The sequence below is a fragment of the Branchiostoma lanceolatum genome, chromosome 8 (assembly GCF_035083965.1).
Source record: "Branchiostoma lanceolatum isolate klBraLanc5 chromosome 8, klBraLanc5.hap2, whole genome shotgun sequence".
NCBI classification, from domain to species: domain Eukaryota; kingdom Metazoa; phylum Chordata; class Leptocardii; order Amphioxiformes; family Branchiostomatidae; genus Branchiostoma; species Branchiostoma lanceolatum.
In genome coordinates, this window is record NC_089729.1 from 13,956,176 (window position 1) to 13,971,238 (window position 15,063).

Sequence of the window (15,063 nt, forward strand, 5' to 3'; positions counted from 1 at the left end):
CCTGGCACGTTGATTTTACACGTGGTGTCTTTTTACCGTATGGCAAAACCTCTCTAGGCTACTTATGAATGAATATCCGGCAAACGACCTGCGCAATAAGCCCCCATAAGAGGCATACTGTTTCCATATACGTTTTTGTTTGAACAAGATCCTCCCAGTTTAAAAAGCTAGTACGTCGTTACAACGTCGTGTTATTATGTGTGATATATAAAACGATGTCCTTCAAAATTCTAAGAAAACATCTCCACAAGGATTTGTATTTGAGTTTGAGTTCTAAGTTAAGCCACAAGATGATATTTGAAGACCTTGGCCTCAAGAATGAGCCTTAAGTATGAAGTCTTGGGTGTTAGAAACGTTCAGCAATGGCCTTATATAGTCATGTACTATTCTGGGTCGTATGATTGAACTTCATCCATTGTAAGTGGGGCTGAGTTCAGGTACTAATGGCCATGAATTGTATCGTGTACAATTTCCGTAGCGTGCTTTAAATAGATGTTTAGGCGCCACTTTGAGTTCTTGATCAAAGCTGCTTCAAAAGATATTTTTAAAACAATTTTCTTGTTAAAGACCCAAGTAAAACGATATAAATACAGGATAATGTAAACTATGGGCTTCAGTATGCGTCTGGCAGCCGTACAGATCACGTCCTGCATTTTCTCTTGACGAGTTTATTCCGAATTTCACGATAATCCGGAAAATATTTACAAGGTTTCAGTTTATAAGAGTGATTGATTTCTAGGAAACTTTTAGTTTTTACACTTGCTCGATTTCCAGGAAACCTTTGCATGTGTTTGATTTCTAGGCAACCTTTACACGTGCTTGATGGCAAGGAAACATTTACACGTGCTTGTTTTCCAAGAAAATCGGGTACGTGCTTGATTTCCGGCAAACTTTTACACATGTTTGATTTCTAGGACACATTAACACGTACTTGATTTCTAGGAAACTTTTACACGTGTTTGATTTCTAGGAAATCTTTACAAGTGCTTGATTTCCAGAAAATTTAATACGAGCTTGATTTCTAGAAATAATTCACAGGCGCTTGATTCCAAAAAGCCTTAACTTGCGTGCACAATAAAGTCGGCCGATTGTACGTAATACCAATGATACCCACATCTTAAGGCTTTACGACCATGCAATAGAAGATGTGATTATCAAATAAATGTAAAAACTTAAAGGTTAGACTTAAAGGACATGTGGGAGGTGAGAGGCCCACGAGACTTGTGTTTGATCTGAGATAAAGGGTAATGCTTTGGGAATACATGTATATAAAAGGTCACTTTCCCATTGGAACCGTAGCTTTGTACAAGACACCAATGGAGACTATAAAAAGAGACTGAAAAGAGTCTGAAGCAACTAAAATCTAACGTTGCCATCACATGCACTATGATATAGTACACCTGAAACTTGGTCTGCAAGGGCCTAGAACAGGTTTTCGCAGTGTTTGAGATAAAAGGTAATGCTTTAGGAATATATGAAAGATCACTTTCTCTTTGAAACCATAGCTTTGTACAAGACACCAATAGAGACAATGACTGAAGTACTCATTGAACAATCTATATTTAACCATTGTCAGCAGTGGTTCAACACACCTGCAATTTACTAGAATTTTCGTAACATACTTTAAATAGATATTTTAGCGCCATTTGATGTTTGAGATCGAAGCTACTACAAAGGTATTTGAAATAATTTTGTTGTGATACAATTCACCTGCAAATTGGTCTCCAAGTGCCTAAAAAGTTCTGCTCTTGGTTTGAGACATGTGTCAACAAAGGGCACTCCTTTGGGAATCATGAAATATAACTTTACCATTGAAACTGTAGCTTTGTGCAAGACACCAATGGAGACTATGAATGAAAAGACTATGATGTACTCATTGAACAATCTATATATAACCCTTGTTTAGCACTGTGATACAATACAGCAACAAATTGGCCTGAAGGTGCCTAAAATAAATATTTTTGTATAAGCCCTGTGCATATGTCACAGATTATGAAACAAACATTGGTACGTACAAAAGTTTATTAAATCTCTTGACATTATAAGGCACAGAATTTCAAGTCTTGCTTCTACCATGATACTTGTATGGATTCAGCATCTACTTTCTCGAATCAGTTCTTGTGACGGCAGTAGTATCTTTACAGGGCTCGAAATTTATTCTAGGGAATAGGTGCACCTATAATCACCTATAATCACCAACCTTATTACCTCTTTTCAGAGCTTGGATATAAAATTCTATAGCTAACATCAAATATTGAACAAATGATACATATTTCCGAAAATCACTGTATATTTTCTCTACAAATATTTAGGTGCACCAGTGCACCCACAGTCGAACACTATGCGCACAGCTCCAATTTTGGATGCACAAAAGTTGGATGAAACAAACATTTTAAGCCAGGAGGTATTGTACAGTGAATGCATAAAATTGTATGAAATTGTTTCAGTCCGAAGTTGGAGTCAGCTTTCTTGAGCCGGTTTGGGTTTTTTACTCCTCAGGAAAGGCTGGTGTAAGGCATCATATACTCTCTTGGCCTACGCAACAAGAGACATCATAATAAATGTTAAAGTCAGGAATACAGTTCACTCATTCATTCATGTATCAATTCACATCATCGTGTCATTCATTTTTTCGATCATTTTTTCCATTAAAAAGATTTTAAACCATTCTAGAAGTTTAAAAGGAATGTCATATTTTTCATGTCTTTAATAGTTTAAAGTAACAGAGTGGTAAATTATGTTATAAAACTTAATTTCATAAGCTATCCTCAATTATCAGTTGGTAATGTTGGTTATAAAACTTCTTTTGATAAGCTATCATCAATTATCAATGATATCATTGGTTAAAACATCATTTGCTGTTTCAAAATCTTAATCTGCCACAGAAAAGATACATCTCACATCTTAATGTATACATGTACTATCGTTTGTGCATACTGACTACCACTGTAGGTCCGGCTACAAATCTTGGCCTTGATTGGCTCACTCTAGAGTTTGTTGATTATGATTGACAGATGGCCTGCTGCAAATAATGGGAGCAAAATGAATTGTTTTGTATTACCTTCTGAGGTCCAAACCCAGGACAGAGAGCCAGGTCTTCTTTGGATGCTTTTATTATTCCCTCTATAGACTAAACGAAAACAGGAAAATTTCAATGTCATATTTGACATTTTGGATCACTGTTACACATGATATGAAATTCTGATCTAAATTTCAAGTCAATCACTTGATCTTAAGTGACATGAATCAAAGTTGGAAAGTTCTGTCTTTTAAAGGTACATATTGTACAGCAGTATTTTGGGGCCAAAGCTGCAAATATTCTTGAAATTGTCCATTCAGATTGACATTTGTAATTAATTTACAACATATTCATGTTATTTTGTCACATTGCCATCACTGATAAACAACGCAAAAGCAAGCCGCACAAAACTCCATTTATTTCTGGTAGCCTACCGAAAATACGCCAACAGTAGAACGTAAAAGTCAGTTAGAGATACCCGAATTGACCGTTGTGGTTGGAGATCTTCGAAGCTTTGTGAGGGGATCAAGCGCCATAGAAAAATCCCCACAAAAAAACAAACCTCAGAATTTTGCACGTTCGATTGCGCGTCCGGTGGTTCATCACAATGTTGGATAAAATGGTGGACAACAGCAGCAGTGCAAGTGTGCATATTTCAAGACATTCTAACAAAGTCACATTCATACGTTGTGAATATCCCTGTGCAGTGTATTTTGATTCAACTTTTAGAAGAATGACGGAAAACAGTGAATTTATTTTTATCGTTTTGATCGGTGAGATACTGCAATACATACTTTTAATCAATGCATCTTCAAATTTACAGACTCGTGATCACTGCCAGATTTTAATCTCCATCTTGATGTATCTATCAGGGATCTCCCTAAAGAATGGTACAGTGGCACTGCTCCATCCCGTTCTAATCGCAGCTCCATCCTGTTGATTTTCAAAGTTAAGGTATTTCTCCCAATATTTCCCTAGCCCAACCTGTAATTTTGCTCAAAACTCGAGATTTCATTCATTCTAGACAAGATGTAAAGCTGAAGTTTTTCTTTTGTGTCTGGAACAACCCCCCCCCCCCCTTCCAGACCTTCCCGGCCCCTCGGTGACACACATCCTGTGCTTGGCACCCTCCCCACTTCTGTATATTTCTGCGGAGATCCCTGATCTATGTACTAGTACTTACTCTGAATGTTGTAACAAGTGTGGACACATCGGTCTTGTTCACTGATCGAATAGTGGTCAGGAAATCAGTTGCCTGAAACATATTGACTAGTGATTACTTGAGGTCTTCACTCATGTGCAGAAATATCTACAAAATTAACAGATATCTTTATCTATACCACAATGGAAATCAAGTGAGTATAATTGCTTGATTATTTGCAAGGTGGTAAGGTGGTTAGTGTTCTTAACTTAGAATCTTAATGTTATGGGTTCCAAACCCTAGCAGACCCTAATATTGTGCCCTTGGGAAAGGCATTTTACACCTATTTCCATACTCAACGAAAAATGAGTATTAACTAGTTTCCGGGAGAGACATCCTTTTTGATGGGACTCAAAGTTGGAGGCCCCGTGTTTGAGGAGAGCAACACCTTGGGAACATTAAAGATCCCACCACACTTATCGAAAAGATTAGGGGTCCTTTTCGGTGGGAGTAGATAAAATTTTACAGTCCAGTCTTAGGCAACTTGTACGTACGGTACCAATGATGCGAAACAAACAAACAAACAAACAAACAAGTCACCTTTGAGAGGTAGTCCTTGTCAGTTTTTTCCTTGATCAGGTCAGCAGGTTTGCTTTCGTAAGCCTTGTACGTCTCCAGATACTTCCCAGCCTCCTCTGGACTGTATTGAAGGCAGAAACATCTATCAAATTTACTGCAGTTCTACCACTGGATTAAAAGGGGGCACTGTTAAGTCCTACCATGTAACTGACCAACAACACTAAGAAACTGGGCACTTCAATTGACAAGTCACAAGGTTTTTTTTCTGTTAAGTTGTTTGATACATGTACATATTGAAGCCAAACTTTTTATTTCAACAATGATTTAAACATTCTTCAAGATATAAACGTAAGGGACTTTTCTATCTTAAAACAGACCAATTCAACATATGGGTGCTTACTGTAATTCACTTTATCTTCACGGTAGCAAAATTTCAGTGTAAGAAAATGGACATTTTCACTGAACCTTATCTTCACAGAAAGGATGTGTGAAGGAATTATAAATGATTACAACAGGTTTTTCGCATGATGATAAGTTCACGATACAGAGGTACAGTGAAAACAGTGAACATAAAGTTACAGTGAAAGAAACAAGAATTACAGTACCTCCATGCTAATATGAGAGTACAGTCTGCTAGGATACACATTTTAGCCAGCTCCTTCAATGAGTGGTGAGGATCTGCCTATAATGAGAAATACAACAAAAGTCATTGGAACATACATTTACTACTTAGTATCATTATCCTTCCGTCACTAAACTAACAACAACAACAGAAGGTACTAACGGTGCACACCCCAGTTCTTTCGTGACCGGGGTCCGTGGTAGTGTGTGACAAAAAGTGCCGAAAGGGTTTCGAGGGACTGGGTTTGAGTTCACATTTCTCATAATGTGCTTCAAACTGATATTAGATATATAGCATGGCTGAAAAGAGTATGAATCAATGTGTTTTTGGTGAAAATTGCGTTTCGGTACAAGCCGTATTTCCGGATATCTATCCGCGTTGATAGTCAAATGTCCCTTGGCCTAAGATTGAACTTTGTTGCGTTCTGTGGGTGATGTTGACATGCCTCTCACCATCGATGATTAAAGAAATTCAAGTACTAGAATTATCTTCATAATTGGCTCGATTATACGCTAGGTTTTTCTCTTTCTGACAACATCAGTCGTTTCTACCTCAAAATTTTTTTCTACGAGAGAAACAAAACTCAGTTGGTCTTGTAGCGGAAGGGATAGGCTTTCACCCCATATACAGTTTATTTACTTCGGAATAATTTCCTGGAAGTAGAAGAGACAGTACCTAGACTTGAGGGTGCACAGCCTCCAATTGAAACCCCAAATAAACTGGGGTGTTCGTCCTTATGCTTCAGCAGACAGAAATGTTTATCATCAATTACAGTCTAAGGTGTTATAGTATGGTATGTTTCAAGAAGAATTAGATACAGAAGGCAGATTAGAATCGAATGCAGTAAGGGGGGCCAGAAAAAAGCAACTTCAGAATCTCCTACTCTGCTCTAATATAATAATTGTTAATGAAATAGTGCTTTGGTAATGAAATAGTGTTTTGGCAAGTTTTGCCAACATTACTGGAAAGCTCTTCTTGCATATATGTTTTTTTTTTAAACTGTCATCTGAACACTTTCTTAAGTGTAGTGCAACCATACAGTATGATATATGTCTTGATGAACATTTAACACTCATGCCAAACTGGTTGGAAAATGTCCTCCTCTAAATTGTCTACTGAACAGCACAAACACTACTACTCACCACATCCACCTGTACCAGCAGTATCCTGAGCATGTAGCTGTGGCCCAGCTGCTGCAGCCGGTCCTGGATGTAATCTGGGTGCAGGTGGTGGTACCGCAAGCTATGGAATGGCACACTTGTGATTGCAAAACACACATAATAGAAGGCAAGGCTGCATGCGGGTTCCACAAGGAACAATACTTGGACCATTACTACTTGTATCTTTTTAAAGACTAAAGTAATTACTGCTGATGTTGTTACTGTAAAAGATAAAAGGAAGCTTATTGATTTGAACTTGACATGTTTTTCCTTCAAAATGTAGAATGTATTATTTATTGTTCAGAAGACACAAACAATAACTTAAGCCATACTAGTTCTTGGGGTGTTCCCCTAGACTTTTGAAAAATATGCAAAATATACAGTAACAGTGTTGTAGTTGTACTAATGGTAGATAATACAGTGTCAAATCATGCAGAGCTAAGACCCAATCAGATTGCTTTATACAAGTGAAATGCACAAAGAACAACAGCATAAGAATGCTTATAAAACTAACAACGTCACCCATTGGTGCCATATGATATACTAGTAGGTGAAATCATGATGATGACACTCATTGGTTCTTACCTAAGGAACAATGCACAAGAAGTCTTCCCTAAGACGTAGTCTGGAATGACGTCTCCAAATTCCCAAGCAACGTTCCTAATATTCTTGATGACTGGGTTTCCTTTCTGTGTAGTGATAACAGATAGTACAACAACAAAATTTTATATGTAGTCTTTCAGATCATTGATTGCATTGACATATATGGACTATTTTAGATTAATTTTAAAGTAAAATAAGCTGTATTCATATAACTCTAGTAGGCAAACTTTCCCTTTAGTAAAAAAATGGCTTGTAATTATATAGGTTTGAGAGGAAGAAAGATCATCATATCGCACTATAAATCTGAAATGTTTGCGATAGTTTTATTTTCGCAGCATATTAAGTCACTTCTTATTACAAAATCACAACACAGAGAATATGAGTTTCCACCATATTGCTACTGCACTATAGAATTGTTTCAACCACAAAATTCAAACACTGAAAAAAAAACCTTTCCTCTCTTTATCAAATCAAGTCTCTGCAAAAAATTGCAGTATATGAACTCACTGACTATATATATGCATACAATAACTATATATTACCTGTCTTGGATTTATAACAATACTGTTTGACTTTGTTGCTCTCAACACACCAGGTCCTCTGAAAGATAAAACAATCATTTTCAACTTAAACAAAAAGCAAATAAAAAGTAGTACTACTACTAGATTAAATGATGAAAACTCTCTACTAAAAAAAAGCAAAACTTTTTGCCAAATTTACTTCACCGTTCAACACAGTATGTATTTCACCAAAATTGACAGGCACATTGTATCATCCCTACAAATAACGTATGTGTGGAATCTACTGACACTACAAATTTTTGGAATCCTTACAAACTGGCATATAACATACTAACAGGCTAGCCCCTGAGCCATGGCAAAAAAAAAATGCTCTTACGCCTTTGGTTTTGCGGCAGCGCCCCCTGGGTTGCAATTCTCTCCCTCAGGAAGTCCGAAAACATCCAGAAATGTAGATCCAGTGGTTCCTCGAGCACTTGTACTAGGACCACTACTACCACCGGCAAGCATTGTCCCACCTAAACCGTCTCTGGTGTCCATGCCGGTAGAAGTCTTACAGTCATTGCTTGTCGATGGTACTGCATCGTATTTTGCCACCTTTGACGATTGCGGTTCGCCAGTTGTTGAAGGACCATCTGAATCTGCGTATTTCGTACTTCTTTTATTTGCAAGGTTTGTAGTTGCGGTACTTTGTTTGCTTGTGCTTGCTGCGCCATTGGAAATGCTTCTTTCTTGCTGTGCCGATGTCTCTGGGATAAAAGTTTTGCTAGGTCTAGTAACGGTAGATATGTTGCCTTTAGAACTGAGAGAGGTTGTACTAGTGGTTGCAGCGTGTTTGTTGTTAGCAGCTACTGGCCCCTTTTTGAATGACGTAACTGTCCTTCCAGCTTTGAACAAGGACCTTACCTACAGAGAAAGAAGTTGTGTTCATCATATAATAAGAGAATGTTTATTTGCATAATAAATTATGGTTGTTAAGGGTGAGCAACACTTTATCAATTTGAGTCATATTAATTCGCTATGAATTCAAACAAACACAGGACATATACAAATAACATGTACAACTAATCAAGGAGGTTTGAACTAATCAAGAATAATGAAACTAGCCATATGGCGTTTTTGAATTTTCAACATAAAACTTTGATAAGTGCTATCAAAGTAGAAAATAGTCAAGCTTTCCTCCATATTTTATCATTTATGTTTTCCTTTTCCAAATATCATAAAAGAATTGGCAGGTTTCATGAAACGAATTTTTGATACAGTCCTATAATATTGTGTTCACTTCTTTTTTTTTTACAAAAATCAAGAGCGTTGCGTCTTATTATGCATGATGACTTGAATCTAGTATTATGATTTATTTACATATTTTCAGCTGTAACCCCCTCCCCCTTAAGGCCTAGGCCTCATGCTTGAAAGAAATTATGGCACGCAGATGAACTATGTTTTTTCGCTAAGAAAAATATTTTTTTCTTACTAGAACACATACGGCCGTATCCCTAACTTCTATACTACTGTAGAATAAATCGTATATCGTTACCGGTGCGTTAGTATCCTTATAAACGTCGTCTAGAGTTGGAATGTTGAATTTCTTCCCGCCGTCAGCCATGTTGATTTACGTCACCAGGTCAAAGTTCACCGGCAGATTCCTCTTTTGCTCGTGACGTCAAAGGCATGACGTCACTAGCTAGCAGGTGTTCCACGCCGGTTGGAAAATTGCCAATATCTGTGCCTAGCGTTACATAGTGCAAAGTTGTACTTTTTAGATTCTTGTTTTTATAAGAAATAATCTCTCTTGTAAACTAAATTTTCTGAAGGTAAATTTGCGTGAGGAAATAGTGTAAACACTTGTATGGCAGGAATGTATACGACATTTTGGCAAGTTTTGATGTATTTCTAGGAGCGCACATAATTCAACGCTGTAAACCTATACATATTGTAAACCTATACATGTTGTTTATGCCAACAAAATATTCGCATGGTCACAATCATAACAGATACAGTGTAACGGTAGGTTGTATAATGAAAAGCTGACGCTATATTTGAAAGTATAAGTAATATGTCTAATGGCATATAATATCAAATGTAGCGAACGATGGGGCCAAAATCTTCTCTTTGGCGAAGTCGTGTGTGTGCCGGTGTGCGTGTGAGTGTGTGTGTGAGAGTGTGTGTGTGTGTGTGTTTATGTGTGTGTGTGTGTGTGTGTCTGTGTGTGTGTGTGTGTGTGTGTGTGTGTGTGTGTGTGTGTGTGTGTGTGAGCGTGTGTGTATACGTGCACGGTGTGTCAGTGTGAGTGTACGTGTGCGCGCGCGCGCGCGCGCGCGCGCGCGCGCGTGTGTGTGTGTGTGTGTGTGTGTGTGTAGATTCTATCGTGCCATTCTCTTGAAAAAGTCGCACTCCACCATAGGTGACGTGTCTCAAAACAAGAATCCGAATTCTGATACACCTTCCTCAAATACAGCGTTATCCATTGTACATCCCCACGGGATGATTTTTCTCTAACTACTCGCAGTTCCCAGTGATAGCTACACCGCGCTCTGATTGGCTTGCGGCCGACATCTGATCATCCCAACGGAACAAATCACAAACTCATTAGCCCAACATGTACAGAACATGCCAGCGACACAAAATACAGCAACAAACGTCGACGTTTAATTCAATGTAATTCTTTTTTTCTTGCTGCGCTTTAAGTTGCATTAAGAACACTGCAATTTCGTCCCTTTGAGAAGGAGACTTACGCCAATAAAACCAAGACGACATAGCCTGGAGCGGAACGTTTTAAGATGGCTGGGTCATGCCTATAGCAACCGCCGCGCTGCTAATACACAACGGGCAAAGTATCGTCTGATTAGGTATTGATTGCTTTCAGGGACGATTCAGAAACTACCGCGGGGTATGCAACAGAAACCGACATCGCCTTAAACCGAATCCTTTCACTATATATAAACGGATTACTACTAAAGAATACACGTTTAATGTAGTTATATCTTTAAGAAAAAAATTCGTCTTTCGTTATTTCATTATCTATGAATTTCGCCCGTTGATTGCAATTGGATATCCCCTCTTATGACATAAGGGATGGCCTTATTATGTATAGGAACTGAGGAGCAGATGTAATTGCAATTCTTCATGGTACATGATCGAAAGACAAGATAGCTATGGGCGTCTCTTTCGTCCGTTTCTATTCTGTCTACGGTACTTACGATTAAATCGTATCTCTTACATTTTTATATCGTTTCTCTGACAAACATATATATCTATCTACAGGGCACAAATGCGATGATTTGAAAAATAAATGGCACTATGTTTAGAAGCCTATTTCTGACCAAAAACGTTATGGTCGCGTGGAATTTAAAAGGATGATTGAATGAACCCGATTGGTCAATATTTGATGAACAACACAGCGAAATGCACACAAGACCTCAATCGAATTGACCTTTGCACCAAAAAGGTTTATTAAAATAATTCGATCACAAAACAGTACACACCGTTAAACGTCCCTGTGTCTTTTAAACAAGTCCCTAGGTCATCAGTTCAAACTCTATGGAATGTGTTTCAAAGATAGACTGTGTGGTTTTGCAAGTCATTGAAAGTAACGTAAACAAATGTCGTTTCTTTACCTATACCGTTTGCATTGAGTTCACTGCATGTAAATGAAACTCCGCCCCTTCCACCTCTAAAGCATTTCTGTCAATTCCTCATTTGAATACAATGGAGAGGGGGCGAAGAAATACATTTTACAAAATAATGAAAGAAAAAATAATTTTTTACACAATCCTCCAATAACGAAAATATACAGGATGTCATAATATCAGTGTAACAGTTCTCTCTGATATGACGAATGTTCATCATGACCAGTAATACTAATAGTACAGCAGCTGGAACGCATCGTATGCTCTGTATTGTCTGTAACATCTAACCTCCCATCGGATGTTTGCACTCACGTGACCATGACGTCACCATTGTCCACCATGTTGGATGGTGAAACATAAGGTTGTCAGGTAAATTGAATTTGCGTTTGTAATCACTTAATTATGACCACATAAACATCCAAATTTATGGATATGACTTTTCGGTTTAACCAAACAAAATGGCGGCTGTGACGTCATGTGCAAACATCCTATTGGCTCTTATCACCTCTTATTTAAAGCAAACACATTATGTACACATTCGACTACACTCAACGTCCTTCAATATTGGTCCTGTCGACAAATAAAGTAATTCAAGTAGTCTACAATCTTTACATGCACTAGAAGGCACTGTTTGACAGTAGGATACTGCAGATTTTTTCTTTCTTTCTTTGCTAGCTAGTAACCACACGCCTTTATCAAATTCGGGCATACATAAATACATAATCAAATCAAAATCAACAGAACTCGGCAACAATTAAGAGAAATCAAACAGCAAAATAATTTAAGACGTCATCAAAGCAATTGCACTACATTGGATCTCTGGGTCTATTTTCTACTTATAACACTGCAATACTTAAGAAATCCTTTTCCGTTTTTCTTTTTACAAAATATGACACAAGGTTACAAAAGAATCAAGTCTTTCACTCATCTGTTGTGAATATTTGGAACAGTTTTGAAAAAAGAAAAAAAATCGAAACATTCATTTTCACCTCAAAATGTTACATACATGACAGAAGAAATACTGTCAAAATGAAATCTTATTGTAACAAAAATACCCTGAATAACAATATACACCAGATAGACTGTAGAAACCATTTACAAACGGAAAGTAGATATTTTCATCATTGTAAACCTAAAACAGCACCTGTTTTCTCTATCTGTATCATGTGAAAATTTGAGCTGCCTTGAGTTTTGACTTATTGTTAGAAAACCTGGAAAATCGGCACAAAGTCTCTGTCTCTCTTTTATTTCCTGAAATTTGCATAAGAGATGTTTCTGTAAAGAGATGAGTCTAGGCTGATGAGGGCCTCTGCTGGTAGTGATGTGAGCGGCACCAGCTTGGCTTGGTTGGCGGGGAGATCCGCCTCATCGACCCACACGTCGGGCAGGACGTTCTCGGGAACCCACCGTAGCAGCAGCTTGACCTGGCCGCTTGGCTCCACTCTCCTTCCGAGCACTTGACTACGGAAGACGACGTTCTGACCACGTCCCACCGTATCCACGTACGTCATCATGTTGAACGTGACGAGTTTCTGACGTATCATGTCCATGATGCGCGTGTCGAAGAAGTCCTCCGTTCGCACGATGGACGTTCGCCGGCGGAAACGCGTCTTCTTCCGCTTGGTGCTCTTGCTCGGGCTCTCGTCCTTTTTGTTTGGCGTTGATTTTGGGGTGTTGGGCTCGACGAAGTGAGTAGGCACGTGGCGGGCTAGCCCTCCCTGAGAGGCGAAGGCCGATCGGCATCCTTCTATCATACACTTGAACGGCCGGTCTCCGCTGTGTTGTAACACATGTCTACTTAACCAACTCCTACTACGCGCTGGCATGTTATACACGCGGCAACCCTGCCACAAACACACCACCTTTTCCCCTTCCTCACGCACGTGTACGTTCGAGAGATGGTCCGCTAAATCGCTACTACTAGCTACGCTTTGGTCACACTGTTCCCACTTGCACGCGTACGAGTTTTGGCTTGCGCTCGAGTTCTGGTCGTTCGCCGACGAAGAGTGACTCGACTGGCTTTCGTCGTCCATCGTCATTCGGCTATCTTCGGAATCTTGTTGACTGTTGGTTTCCTGGGTCGACTGTGCTGTCTCCGGTTTTTGAATAGACGGTAAACTGGCGGCTGTTGCTTCTTCCTTACAGTTTTCTCTTCCTATTTCGGGCTGACAGGGTGTTGAAATACCGTTTATAGACACGGTCTCTCTTGAATCTACATGTGTTTTTCTTGTTTCTTCGTTTCCTAGAACTGTGGCGTTTTCTATAGTCTTGTCGTTGGCGGTTTCTTTGCATGGTGTTTCGGAATCTTGTTGGCCAACTTCCATGTTTTCGTCATGGTTAATAAGTGTTGACGCCGTTTCAGGTTGTTCATTTACATTTTCTTGAGTTTCTTCCCCATTTTCAACGCCGTCAGTTATTTCGTGCTTAACGCAGTTGAGTTGCAAGGTTTGGTTTGCGTTTTTATCGGGCTCACTTCTACGATCTTCGCAAGTCGAGGCTAGGACAGAATTCTCACACATTCTCTCGGAAGAGTCTAGTTTACCTGAGATACCGTTATGTTTGGAGGTAGTAGTAGTAGTAGAAGACTTGCGTTGGTCATCTGTGGTGGTCACTCTTCCTTTGGCTGGACACTCCAGCTTCTGTAGGCTGACCACTGCCCGTAGATTGGTGCCCGGGTGGTGGTGGTGTTGTTGTTGTAGGTCAGCATCCGTGACCGTAGCCCTTGTTGTCGTGGAGAGTTTCTCTCGTAGCCTCGTCGCTATCCTGAAGGCTTGTTCGCCGGGGCTCGGGGCACTTCCGTGGTGGTTGGACCCCAAGCTCCGGCTCCGCTTGCGAGTCCCGTACGGCGATGCATCCGTCTCGGAAAGCCGTCGCCCGTGCTTTGCTGAAAGAGGAGGGATCGTAGCAGCAGTGTTTTCCTTCAGCCTAGCGCTAACTCGGACGGGGGAGGTCGGTGGTGGTTGGGTGGGTTTCTTTGTTCTCGGTCCACCCCTCCCCACCAAACCGCATTCCTCCCTTTTTTCCGGGCGTATATCCCTCGACCGTAACGTTCTAGTATCTCCAGTAGGCACCTTAGTTGTAGCCACGGTTCTCTCGCGAGCAGAAAGACGCTCTGAATGCCTCAAACACAGGGAATTGTCCAAGTGTTTAGATCGCAAGGAATGTTCTTTTGGCCTGGAGTCCGCCATTGTGACTGAGTGAGTGAGTGATGAGGGGACAAAGGTCACCACAGGCCTACTCGACTTCTGATTGGTTGACAAAGGATGGACGTGATCATGTTTTTTCCAGAGGGGGTGTCAGGATGGATTTATAAGACAATGCACAGGTGAGGGCCTTTGGGCATCCCAAGGACAATTCGTTGTTTCTTGTTATAGAAAATTAACTTTTGACATAATTTCACATCATCCCAAGAAAAATCTGGACTTGCTCATTTTTGAGAGGGGGTGTAAGGGTAGGGCATGCAATGCAAGACTTTGAATTTGTAATCAGCATTTGTTTGACAGTTTATTGCTCCTTTTGGAAATAAAATTTTGATATCAACTTTTTTTTCAATATGAAAGAGAAACTAAACTCTAGGAGAGCTAGGACTTGTTCGAATCAAGTGCACAGAGTTTGGCAATTGATTTAATGACAGCATTTCTGGATTTGTAGCTTCCATGTTAATCATGTACTCTGTATGCCAGTATGGCCTGTGCACTATGAAAATTACTATAAATTCATTTATTTTTACAGGGATTAAACTTCAGGGTTGGAAAAGAAAGGAATTTTTTGCTGTGGTTACTATTGAAATAA

The 15,063-nt window shown here is 39.5% G+C and overlaps 2 protein-coding genes across 2 annotated transcripts; both read right to left on the reverse strand.

Annotated features, from left to right (window-relative positions):
- Nucleotides 1-1,536: 1,536 nt before the first annotated feature.
- On the reverse strand, nt 1,537-9,301 carry LOC136440279 (DNA excision repair protein ERCC-1-like). The gene is made up of 10 exons (XM_066436215.1): nt 9,180-9,301; nt 8,022-8,548; nt 7,667-7,724; nt 7,107-7,210; nt 6,504-6,603; nt 5,345-5,421; nt 4,761-4,860; nt 4,203-4,274; nt 3,062-3,130; nt 1,537-2,535 (listed from the first exon to the last, which is right to left on the reverse strand). The coding sequence occupies exons 1-10, from the start codon at nt 9,246-9,248 to the stop codon at nt 2,461-2,463; spliced, it is 1,251 nt and encodes a 416-aa protein (XP_066292312.1). The 5' UTR covers nt 9,249-9,301; the 3' UTR covers nt 1,537-2,460.
- A 1,769-nt stretch (nt 9,302-11,070) lies between these two features.
- LOC136440267 (zinc finger protein AEBP2-like) lies at nt 11,071-14,617 on the reverse strand. The gene has a single exon (XM_066436197.1). The coding sequence runs from the start codon at nt 14,457-14,459 to the stop codon at nt 12,516-12,518; it is 1,944 nt and encodes a 647-aa protein (XP_066292294.1). The 5' UTR covers nt 14,460-14,617; the 3' UTR covers nt 11,071-12,515.
- Between the last annotated feature and the right edge of the window lie 446 nt (nt 14,618-15,063).

What these genes read in the sequence shown, in the direction of transcription:
- LOC136440279 (XM_066436215.1), bottom strand. Translation starts at nt 9,248, where the DNA reads ATGGCTGACGGCGGGAAGAAATTCAACATTCCAACTCTAGACGACGTT. An exon ending in TCTTGTGCATTGTTCCTTAG is followed by an intron (nt 6,604 to 7,106) that starts GTAAGAACCAAT and finishes GCCATTCCATAG; the next exon opens with CTTGCGGTACCACCACCTGC. An exon ending in CACTTGTTACAACATTCAGA is followed by an intron (nt 3,131 to 4,202) that starts GTAAGTACTAGT and finishes GTTTTCGTTTAG; the next exon opens with TCTATAGAGGGAATAATAAA.
- LOC136440267 (XM_066436197.1), bottom strand. Translation starts at nt 14,459, where the DNA reads ATGGCGGACTCCAGGCCAAAAGAACATTCCTTGCGATCTAAACACTTG.